At 35.4% G+C, this 12,478-nt stretch overlaps 1 protein-coding gene across 1 annotated transcript in view; it reads right to left on the bottom strand.

Annotated features, from left to right (window-relative positions):
- The window catches only part of MMS22L (MMS22 like, DNA repair protein), an 84,016-nt gene that overhangs the window by 66,768 nt on the left and 4,770 nt on the right, over positions 1–12,478 (bottom strand). Inside the window, exons 3-9 of the mRNA XM_030447907.1 lie at positions 11,950–12,002; positions 8,936–9,023; positions 8,678–8,855; positions 7,949–8,042; positions 5,864–5,994; positions 2,253–2,366; positions 1,503–1,682 (exon numbers count right to left, since the gene is read on the bottom strand). Coding sequence (XP_030303767.1) covers positions 1,503–1,682; positions 2,253–2,366; positions 5,864–5,994; positions 7,949–8,042; positions 8,678–8,855; positions 8,936–9,023; positions 11,950–12,002 — 838 coding nt within the window. The remainder of the gene's footprint in view (positions 1–1,502; positions 1,683–2,252; positions 2,367–5,863; positions 5,995–7,948; positions 8,043–8,677; positions 8,856–8,935; positions 9,024–11,949; positions 12,003–12,478) is intronic.

Genomic DNA, 12,478 nt, shown 5'->3' with positions numbered 1-12,478 from the left:
CACATTCATCAAGTCTGCTAGACACCGGTTTTTTAACTGAGTATTTAAACACTGGGCTACCACACCTTCCCTATTTTTCTGACAAATCAGAGAATTTACAGGATAATCATCAATGAAAATAATTCTTAGTTTTACTAGAAAGTCTAATTTTACTTAGGATTTAAAGCATATACAGAAGTTAAACATTTCATTATTACTCATCCTTTGTTTATATACTAATGCTTTTAAAATATCTAAAGATGAGAGGAGGAGGGATTTTAAATTATTTATTATGATAATTATTTAAATTATCAAAACAAATTGATCAGACTCTCCCTCTTTATAGATCAGGAGTTCACAAACCGTGTTTCATGGTTTTAAACTTTCATCCTAAGTCATGACAGAGAATTATGGTTTGGATTTTAACAGAAAAAGGTATGAACTTTCCAGTTTTAACACATACTATTACATTACAAGCAATAAAAGGCAACTCTCAACAAAAGGGCAATGAAGCCCAGTTTGTGGAAGAAGCCATATACAATTGTTGCTTGGCAAACTACAGGATATAAGCAATCTACCTGAAATGAGAGAGAAAAAGACAGAACTCCAACACTAAAAAAACCAACTCCAAACATAACTACAGTGAGACAAAAGGAACTGATGACAAAAGATGGCATACTATGATTCTCCTTAGCACCAAACCCCACTATTAGGAACAAAAGTAACCAATCCATAAAACCTAGATTTCTGAGGCTTCAACTATTTGTCTTCCAGTCAGCTCCCTCTACAGTCAATTAAGAAAAACTGGCAGCTTTCATACCTCTGAAAAATGGATGAATTGCCTATTTCTTCCCAGTTAATGATTAGAAACTTAAAACCAGGCAGCATGAATCTCAGAGTAAGAGACTTAAAAAAAGGGTGGGTTTACATGACCCCAGAACTGAAGAAACGTGCAGCAAGGTCCATGAAGGAAACACACACCAATAGCGAGTATGGCCCTACATACATCTTACAAGTGCAGGAATGAGATATGCAGGTCTTGTCTGCCATTTATACAGACTGGGATTTAACCAGAGCAAAGCTACCACCACTTTTTAAAAAGAAGTGGCATTAATAATTACACAGTCAACGTTTGAGGTTCATACATCACATGGTACAATCTAATGTGTTCAGTTCCTAAAACAACAAAGCCAGTGAAGCATTTATGCTGCAGGCAGGCAGTCTTAAAACATAGCTACATCAACTATATATGCTACTAAGTAGTTGAGACTTTTTATATTTCTGTACTACAGAATAATATAGTATAATAAAGTGCAATATGAATAACATCAGGGGCTCCAGGAATGTTTACTGACTTGTACTAAACTCACCTTAACACCACCAAATCTTAAAAAAACCCTTTAAGGAGTGTGACAATTCTTGTATTACAACATGAATTTTCTGTAAGCAAAAATAACCAAGCAGTTAGAGAGCTAAATAAATTATAACAGCCTTTAGCTATTTAGAAAAAAAATTATACCCACCTTTTCAGATAGGCTTCCATTACGGTCAAACTGGTAGAGTGATGCCAGATGAGTAATGACCCACCAGCTAAAACTCAATGGGTCTTTGCAGTGAATTGTTTCAAAACCAGGCATCGTTTCAGAACTCTTTGGCATTTCAAAGATATTCTTTAGAGTTTTGTTCACCAAGCTCCAGAAACACTGTGCAAAATGTAAAAGTAAATTTGAACTGTGTTGAATAACAAAGCCTACATTAACAATTTACTCTGTAATACTGTCCTATTGATTAATTTGCTTTTACAGAGAACACGCAGTTCATGAACAAGCATTAGAGATGGCAGTCATTAAAAAAAATAAATTAATTGTTCAGTATTACTAGAGAAAACTTGGAGCTACTTTGGCATGTCCTTTCTCAAATGACAGTAAAAGCAGTATGAAAGTACAAGCTTAGGTCTCAAAGACGACCATTGTGTGATACTTCACAGGCAAAATTAGAAGCTGATGGAATGACAATGCACAGACAGGATGGTGCACCAAAAGTAATGCGAGAGATTAGAGTTCTGTAAAAAGAAAAAAGAAAAAAAAAAATCCTTTCTTAGTCTCAATGCACTAAAATGCATTGCAATTAGCATGCAGTCCTCCTAAAGCAAATACAAAGTTGAGTTCTATTATCAGATGCATTAACTAGTGCATTCATAGCAACCTTGGAATATTTGGTGACTGTACTGCATATGTAATATGCATGCACATGTAACAGTATTCTTCTGTTACCTCTGTGTGAGACCCTTTATTTCTGTGGTCCAGGAGGTGAATAAGTAAAACCCATAATTCTTTAATGCAGGTACAGGAAAAATGGTGACTAGCAAGAGCCTCAGAAGGTCTCACCTGAAAGAGAATATCCAGGACAATTTCAGAGAAATACTATTTTTGAAATTGCATTTTATGTACTAATATTTTATCTGGTTTTGGTTCTTTGCAGTAAAATAATATAGCTACAAATACATATTAAAAAGTGCATTATTTCATTAACATCCAAAATACAACCCTCCTACAACACAGACAGTTTCCTAAGTCCACAGAAGCTACAGGTTATGCTATTTCTTGTTTATTCTGAGCCACTTTTAAGCATTTCTTAATCAAAGGAAAATGGGCTTCCAAGTCCTAAAATGAAAAGGATTTGCAATAAATACCGATTTATTGTCTGACAAGTAGGGAAAAGAGAAAATGATTGATTAGATTTTCTTGATGGTCTTGGGAAGGTAAGAAAAAAAGATTTCAATTTATTTAATAGCTATTATTGCTGTTATTTTTGACTGAAAAATCCTTAGTGGTTAGGCACACTAGTAGAGAATGTTTTAGATCCCAGAATGTTTCTCAAAAATCTGCTTTTCGGTGAATTTACTGCAAGGCATTCTTGCAGTAATGGCGTATTTCAAGTCATGTACATTATTTGATTACTATTCCATATTTAATAAAATTCACTCTGCCTGATGCATTTCAAATGCAAAGTAGTATTCTTGTGATTCATCTTTCAGTTTTACTTTCCCTGAATTGTGAAACAACATAAGGAAAACAGCAAAAGTAAGTGATAAAGGCATTAAAATTCTCAGTAAAACAGTATGCTTTACTGTTTGTAACACCTACCAGCATTATCTTTGAAATAACGATACTACAGACAAAACTTGACTTACTCTGTCTTAGGACCTATGAATCCATTAAACTGTATTCAAGAGTGGAAAAAACAGTGAGAAAAGCTTTGCGTAAATAGCAAAATTCAGCATGTTTTACCTTCAGCAAGGACACAAACATGGAAAGAGGCAAGACACAGCTGCTCATACTCAGTTTATTCCTAAACGAATAGTCTGAATTTGAGTAATCAACCTACACACCTCTACAGCAAACAGAGAGGAGTGAGCACCTAGAGGGACTAATTCATTTAACACATGGTAGGAAAAAGACTGTTGCTATCCTTCCCTGACAATAAAAATAATCTAAGGTGACTAGTTTAGCCAACTAACTCCTAGACAGCTATATTTGATGAGATGAATCTTGAATTTTTATATCATCTTGCTCTTCCTGATCCATTCATGCACAACTGTTCTCAAATCACACAGGTACCCAAACATAATTTCTGAATTTGGAAAACCAAATTAAATTTTAAAATAAACCAAAATTTTTAATGCCAGTGACAGCAGTAGATGTGTGGAAGAGACATTATAGAAATGGGAGTGAAAGATTAAAATAAAAAAAATCATCATACTCAAAATTAGAACAAGCATATCACAAATGTTTCAGATCTGTGAACTATTCTGTAAGGATAGAGACTTTATTTCTCATCTGCCTTTAGAATAATACAACCAGTATTTTTATACTGCTCCAAATCAGGTTTAAATACTGAACACTTAATTATAACTATGAATTCAAGTGTGACAATTTTTTTTCTCTATATAAAGAACCTTGCCAACCCTATGAAATTGCCAGTGTGAATCTTGACAATTGATTTCCCAACATCTTAAATTCAAGACTGAAATATTTAAAATAATTCTATTATTCATATTCCACATACGTGCTAAGGGTTGCCTCCTCACTCATTTAGTTAAAGATCTGTTATGGGAATCTCTCAACAACCTGAATTAATCTTACGTAAATATTATATTGAGAATAAACATCAATGTGACCACTAAAACCTATTGGAAAATTAACTACTTAACAACCAACTTCCCAAACTGAACTGCCTCAAAAATAGTAATTATGACTCATTACCAAAATGCAAACCAGGTTCCTCAGAAAGGAGCAGTCTACTTATTACAGATGCAGTATAACATGAGGAAGTTATGGAAGTTCTAAGATACCCAAGGATGTATATTTCTCTGCCAAATGTATCTCGGACCACAATGGCCCCATTATATGATCCAAGTCCAGTGTCTTGATACCAAGAACTGCCAAAAAAAAGATCTGAAAATAGGGGTCTGGAGGATTAGTTTCTGTACCTCCTTCTAAAGGCATCCACGTTGGGCTGCACTTCTGAATATTCTCAGCCAAAAGCTTAATGTCATCTGTTAGAGATGAGCTGGCAGTTTCCTCAACTATAGGTATCAGTTGTGTTTTCTACAATTTCGAGGGAATTTATTTCCATTACTGGATAATAGCAACAGATACATACTAGAAGAGGCACCAGCTGAAGAGGCATTATCCACCTCAAGTGCAAGCTGCACTTTGGAAGGCAATCTCAAATAGAACTAGTTCAAGCTGTACAGCCCAAGCCTAAGGGGAGATGAAGAAAAAGCAGTGGCAAAAGGATCTTCTCTGTGTGTAATGAGGCTCTGTGGAAGTAGGATGAATCTGTCATTTTAACATCTGACATCTCAAAGCCTACCACAAGCACAATGGTCAACATTTGAATTCTTCCTTTATTTTCTTCCATATTTGAATCTTCCTTTAAAAAATTATGCCCATCTGTTTGTCTTTTGATGGGGAAGGAAGTTGCAGTATTATCTGAAAATTTAATACATTAAAACTGATGTTACAAGGTAACAGAGTTCTCTACAGAAAAACAGTTTAAAAGACAGCTACCAAAGGGTCAAACAGCCAATTTTTCTGTCCCCTTCCCTCTGACCCCCAAGCAGTAATACAAAAGAAAGGGGACTCCAGTTTTCATGCAAAACAAATTGTACAGTGGTTACTGCTACTTATTCTCAGAGTTCAGTCCTGTGTTCATGGATCACATATGCCCATCTAAAGCAGGTTTCACACTGACACAAAGAAGATTACACAGTTCTTTTACTAGCTGCTGTATGGAGCTATTATGACTTGGATTGCTCAAAACAAGTGAAAAAACCACTGCAGCTATAGAAGAAAAAGAGTTCTCCCTTGACAAATATTAAAGCACTGTAACAGAAAGATGAGGTTGTGGAAATAGGAGTAGTGCAACAATAAACTCTAATATGACATTCCCTAAGTGTCCAGTTATCTTACTAATAGGATTACAGTTATTCTCTTTTTGTTCCTGTTGAAAGAGTTTGAAAAGATTATTTTTTTGGTTTGTTTTTTTTTTCATCTCTAGCTCTAAACCTTTTAAACTATGCCATGTTTGGCATTAAACCTGGAACACTGAACTTAGGAAATGTGGCACTCACTTCTGCTCTGTACACAGTGCATTTCAATATTACTCTCTCATTCAGCTACCAGATGGTCATGAATAAATATAACACAATTTGAGCTCCTAACAAATAACACTCTTTAAAACATGGAGATACAAAGCCATACATAATATTTAAAACTTAGCAGTAAGAAGTCATCTATGCATTGGTACAATAACTAATTCATATGGTTCCCAATACAAACATCTAACTGCCCATGTCATTTATGAAGAAAAAAATTACCTTTATGTACTTGTTGACTGACAAGCTTATTAAATCAGATATGAGATTTCCACAATGTGTTTCAAATAAACTGATATTTGTTAAATTCTCTCCTGTTAGATTTATGAAATGGTTGGCATATACAACTTGTCCTAAAACAAAAAAGAAATTAGATCTATTTAGTCTTGAGTTTGGCTGTAGGAATACAAGACAGGACACTTTTTTGTTGTTCTATGTATTTTAAAATTGGTTTGTTGAGCTGTATGCAATTTTAATTTACAAACTGATTTGGGAAAGTTCATCCATTCTAAGTTCAAGCTAGTGCCTTTGTGATTACACTGAAGTCTGGTATTACACTCTGGTTGAGAGTAAAAGAGTTTGTGCCTTTTATTGGCATAGTATTTGCAGTGGAATAAAGATTTATCTATCTGCAGGTTCCTCTTTGTCACATGCCAGTGCGCATGTGCCAAAATCACGATATGTTTTGCAGATATGCAAGCTGATGACAAACAATTCTGGAGAGGTCTAACACTTTCCTTTGGATGTGTTGATGTAAAAAGCTGGCATGATCATATTCCAGCTTGAGCATTTGTAGACATTAACACAGATGAAACGGTAAAGTTAAGAGGCTGTAAGATCTTATCCCAAAAGCTTTTCAACAGTACAACTCCCTTGACATCAGAGGAACAGAAGATATGTAGAACAAACCTGTATTTTATTCTTAAAAATGTCAGGTGAAGCCCTGAACCCACTACCCTGCCACTGGTTTCTGCCATGTGAAGTTTCTACTCAGCATACTTTAGAGAACAAGATCAGAACGTAAAAAATTCTACAAGGCACATAAGAACACAAGACAAGATAATATATGCAAAGATACTACTGTCTTGACTACGAAATTTTGTTATTTAAAAAGCACATGCTCTCTCCTACAAAAATGTGTTTCTGTATTATTACTCAGATTTATCTAGAAATAAATATAGAATTTTTGAAAATAAATTTGTTTCAATAGTTTTCCCAGCCTTGCTCCAAAAGGTCCCCAAAAAAGGAAAATGGGTTATCACACAACAAATAATGAAAGAAACTTAGAATTACAGAAAACAGACAACTCACACATTATCAGGTAACACAGACAGGCAGAAACAGTGAAGATGCATTAAAACAAGCAAGGCTGTGCCAGCACTCAGAGCAGGCAAAAACTAATCCAAGAGTTCAGATACAGCACCAGCTACCTGGGTGAAACTTACAGTGCGTTCCTCCTAGACCTCAACATTACTCCAATTACTGCAATTCCTACATGGAACTTATACTGATAATTTATAATAACAGGGGGTGTTGGGTGGGTTTGGTTGTAGTGACACATTTATTATAAAAGAAAATACATTCTTGTGATTTATTTTGCTAGCATGGACATGAACTGTAGACAATTCTCACCATGCAAATAAAATTCTCTTCTGAATTTTAACAGCACTTCTCAAGAAAACTGAAATCCTTTGAAGTTGGGTTCAATTGTATCCTATGACCTTTTTTTTTCTAGCTTAAATGGACAGCTTAATACTTTTTGCCATTTTGAAAGCTTAAAAAAACCCAAAACTACTGCCTTGCCCATTTTCTTTCCTGTATTTTCACAACCTTCTCTGACTGAAGCTTTTTTCTTTGCCTAGTATTTTCTCAAGCATCACATATGGTTAACAATGCAAATTTTCTGTTCTGAGATTCATTATTCTGGTCCATTTTTCCTATATTGTTTCAAAACCGATGTTCACTGTTCTTCATCCTGGATCTCTGCAAATGTTTTTTCATTTGTGAAGTCAAAAATGTATTAGTACAAAATATTTAGTATGTTGTAAGCAGTTGTTGAAAAATATTTAGTATGTTGTAAGCAGTTGTTGAGAGAAAACTTTGTAATTTTGGTCAAGTTCTGGTAGAACAAATTCCTAATACTATTTCGTTTAATTTGAGCTACATACCGATTCACACCCTGTTTTCACCATAGGAGTTTACCCAATTAAGTATAGCTATTCTTAAAAATTACCAAAAGTAATAATTAGGATGAGAAATAAGGCATATGTAGAAGAATAAGCTTAAGAAAAATACCTGCATACTTACCCATCATTTTTTCACCAAGTACATGAAGAATTTCCAATACTAGCCAATGAATATCCAAGTGGAGATGTAGCAAATGCCAAGACGGTGGAAAGACCTGCATTTTGAAATACAGTTATTTATTTTTCACATTTCTTAAGTGAATTCTGGATACTGTAGACACATCAAGATAGGCATACATTTTGCCTGCAGTAAACATTATGAATGTCTATGATGAAATACAGTGTAATACACAAGTCTTGCTGGTGTACACTTCACTAATTGCTTTGCAGTGCCTACTTCCATATCTGTACTTTTCTTCATTATATGCATGATTATTTCTATTTTGAGTCAGATTTCAGAATGTATTCTTTTAAATAGTTCCTCTCCTACTGGAAAGTTCAAACATCCCTTATTAAAGACACTGTAGAATTTTTTCAACATGCTAGGCTTATCAAAGCCTACTTTGCTCCCTTTAAATGGTATCACTTGTATAGTGCAGGAATAGTTCTACAAACTGTAAACCAAAAATAAATATATAAACAAAACCCAACAAAAGAAAATCCAGAGCTCAGTAGTTGTGCTTACTAAGTATGGATGGCACTCAGTTAATAAAAGGGAACTCACCAAACTTTAACGGATAATGTGACTTTCAGCCTGAAGAAAGATTAACTGTTATTCAGCCAAAATTTACTAGGTTGAACAAGTAGTGTTTCACAAGGGAAAAAAAAATAAATTATAAATAGCACTAACCTTTGCCTGATGTTGAATAGTAAATGCTGCCAGGACATTACTTGGGAGTTCATAAAGGTGACCAATGTGCGTGATCAAAGAATTAAGCTCTTCCACCAACATTGATGGTAACTGTGCTTCTAGTTCTTCATAGGGATGAAGTACTCCATCATTTTCTACTTTAGATGGTTCCAGATACCTGAACACAATTGGAGAATGGATGAGAAGCAACTATACAACACTGGGTACCTAAGTCAATAAATTGTGTGCCAATCTCACCTGAAGATGAAAACTTTCACATAGTGCAGAAACTGAACACATTGACGTCTAAGGCTCTCTGCTTCAGTGTGCAAGTTTGCAGCTTGACCTGAAGTAAACAGAGATCAATAAATAGCTTAAAGCAGATGTGCCCACATGACTCGCATAACATAAGCATTCTCCATGGTAATTAAACCAGACAACTAGAAAGCCACGCTCTTTTCTGAGGACAACCGGCAGCTGGCTGGTGGCAAACACCCACTCCTAAATGTCATACTGCCAGAGAGATCCATTCTTGATCTTATAATGTCAGATGCATATCCAGAGGGAAAAGAAGTCAGCCAGTCCCTTAGGAATGGTGGCAGAAGCAAGCAATCAGTACTTATAAAAATAATTCAGCCCTACTGCCCTGTTCCCTGTCTGCTTCCAAGACATTTTCTCAAAGATGTGTGAAACAATTTCTTAGCATCCTTTTCTCTTGGGAGACTTAAGCAGGTGGACATATTTGGAAACATGCTGTATAAATTCTCTTCCTAGGAAGCATCACATTCCTGCATAATGCCTTAAGATATGAAATGCTAAAAGCCGTCCATTCACAATCCTGTAGACTGTCTTTGACTTGAAGCTTTATATCCTGTCAGACAGTTATTGTGTCTATGTATCTCCTTTGCTCTCTGAAGCTCGTTTTCATTGTGTCACCCTCCTTATCTTACACTTGTAAGCTCAGCCACCATCCTTACAGCAGAGATTTGTTGGGAGCTATTGCCACTGGTGTGAGATTCGCTTTCTTATTTATTTCTACACCTTGCCTTGTAGCTTTCAGATTATATTAGAGAAAGATTAAACTTAGTCTGTAACAAAGCAGCTACAGTCATTTAAATACCCAATAAATACTGCTCAAGAATACATATGTACAAATGCTAGGCAACCAGTAAGCCTGCAACACTTGTATCTGATTAAGCCTGAGCCTATCATTATTAAGATGGTAAATGGGAACAGCAACTGAGGAGTTTGAGCATGACACAATACAAAACGCATGAGAGACGTGCGGTAAAAACTCGTCACTTGCTGCACTGGATTGCATGTCCAGGATAAGGCAGCTGCCTTTGTTCCTCTTCCCAGTTGGTCACCGGAAGTCTTCCCTTTCCATACTCTCTCTCTCCTTGTTTCCCCCATCTCCTCCAGATAACCTTGGAGTTGACATATGCCACTTGCTATGGACCCCAAAAAATAAAGTTTTATGCATATAAGCCCATCTCAACATCTTTTGAGGAATAACACTCACTGAGGGGAAGCAAATAAAGTGGTACAAGTACAACAATATTCCAGCGTAGAGCCCACCCCCATCAGATAAGAAGCCATAGGATCTGCCATGCTAAGGAACCATGGGTTTAGAGGCTCAAATCACTCTGTTCTAAAGGAATTATTTATACGTATTACTGCTACTTTGTAGCAATCGGAAATAATTTATTGTAAGTTCTGATTTCTGCTTAAGCAAAGATATTATAGTACATCACTACAACACATTTTGCATATTGTCATGAATCATTGGTCATTGAAATAAGGGGAAGTAAACAGGAACAGTAGAGTATTAAGATGTTTGATCTCTTCTTAAAAAAAAAAAAAAACACAACAAAACACAACACAGGACCTAAGCTAAGATTTTATAAAGCTTTCACACTGCACAGTTCTCAGTACCAAGTCTCCAAAGCTCATTACGACTGACAGTAAATTAAATGAAAGGTATGACACTTATATCTGTATCAGCATACAAACACAACAAATATTTACTGAGCTAAAACTCTAAACTAAGGTTTTAAACAGTGGCAATAGTGGATTTATTCAAGACATCAATAATACCCAACATCACGCTGCCTGATCATTTTAAATACTTTAATCCTCACAACACTCCTCTACTACTACTACTAGCCTGCTTGTATCAACGGGGAACCGAGGCACAGATGTATCAGTCACAAAGAAAACCTGGTAGAAAGCATAGAATTTAGGTTTTTTATTTTTCTAGCTTATTCAACAAGAGGATGAACAGGACACAGAGAACAGAATGAAGCAGACGCTTAAATCTAAGGAGAAAAGGGCTACAGAACAATTTCTTGATGTCCAGCTACCATAAAAATTTCAAACGTAATTTAAAATAAGACTATTTCCACTTATAAATTAAATGTCAGCAAAATTAACACTTTTAAGATACAACCAATAAAAGCATATGAAATAAGCTTGATGATAAATTCATACCAGTGATTCAAATGGCAGAGCATTACAATATCAAACTAATAATGTGTAAAAATATTCAGTTATGTTCTTAGTGTTCTACCAATTCATCTGTAATGAAAAGACACTACAGTTTATTTCTGAGTAATTACTGAACTTCTCAACTTGCTAAGTAATTTAGCCTTCAAACTTACAATAAGCCCAAGGCTGCAATAATCCTTCAGAAACTTACTGCTTCTCATGCCTTAGTATTTAATTGAAACAAAGCAATTTGTAGTGATCCCATTTTATCAATCCTGCAGCAAAGATAAATTAAATTTGTAAATAACTGCAAACTAAACAAAAATAACTAACTTGTGTAAATGTAACCCAAGAGAACACTGTAAAAAGTCTCAACCCTCTACCTTTGTAAGTAAAATAGTTACTCAGAGTTTTGATGCAACTTTCTGTTTTTAAATAAATGGTTAATAGTTTTGCCAAATTCTACCTTTGGGATGACATCTTAGCTCAAGTCAATCAATCAAATTCCTCACTGAAATCAGTAAGGTCAGGGTTGCCCTGTGCACCTACTAGACAGGCAGATGTGGTTCCAAACTGACTCACATTGACACTACCTTAGGTCACTTGGTTACCTACACTTGTAAGCTTACTGGGGGTATATGCTGTTTTTATGCTGTTCTGTGGAACACTCTGTGGGCTCTTGGTTAAGAGTAAAAGCATGTATGCGATCTGCAATAATAAACTTCTGTAAGGAAAAGGTTGTTAAGTTACCTATACCAATGTCAAATTCAATATGTTAAACTTACCAAAATCAGATGAACCCATTTGTACTAGGTTTTCCAGTCTGTATATCTGCTGCCTAATTAAAGGAATACAAAGGTTTATGGCACTTATATACATAAAAGTTGTTTAACTGCATTTTAGCAAGGTCCAAATAGAACAGAGATGCAAGAGGTATTCCTTACTCTGTATCTCTATGTTACATTTCTGTAAGCCAGAAGGCAACAGACAGATCCAAGCGTGAAGGGATAAAAACGGACAGATTTTTACTTGTTTTTAAAACATTAAACACAGCAACAGCAAGCATAAAATTAGCTAAATAGCAGGGAAGGATAAAACAGTCACACACACAAACCCACTGAAAGACATTCCCTGTAAATGATCTTTCTGTAAGTGTAACTTGCCTTCATGTTTGACCACAGAATCAATCTCAAAGTTAGTCCTCATTGCAATCAATATACAATAAATCAATTCACTTGTGAATAAGCAATAGTCAGTTTTGTCAACAGCCTTTCCCACTTTCTGCTTAGGGTGGTCTATTGCTTAGCTTGAGAG

Source organism: Calypte anna, chromosome 3, assembly GCF_003957555.1.
Source record: "Calypte anna isolate BGI_N300 chromosome 3, bCalAnn1_v1.p, whole genome shotgun sequence".
In the NCBI taxonomy this organism is placed as follows: domain Eukaryota; kingdom Metazoa; phylum Chordata; class Aves; order Apodiformes; family Trochilidae; genus Calypte; species Calypte anna.
Note: the sequence above shows the minus strand (reverse complement) of the source record. Positions and strands in the feature narration are given on the sequence as shown.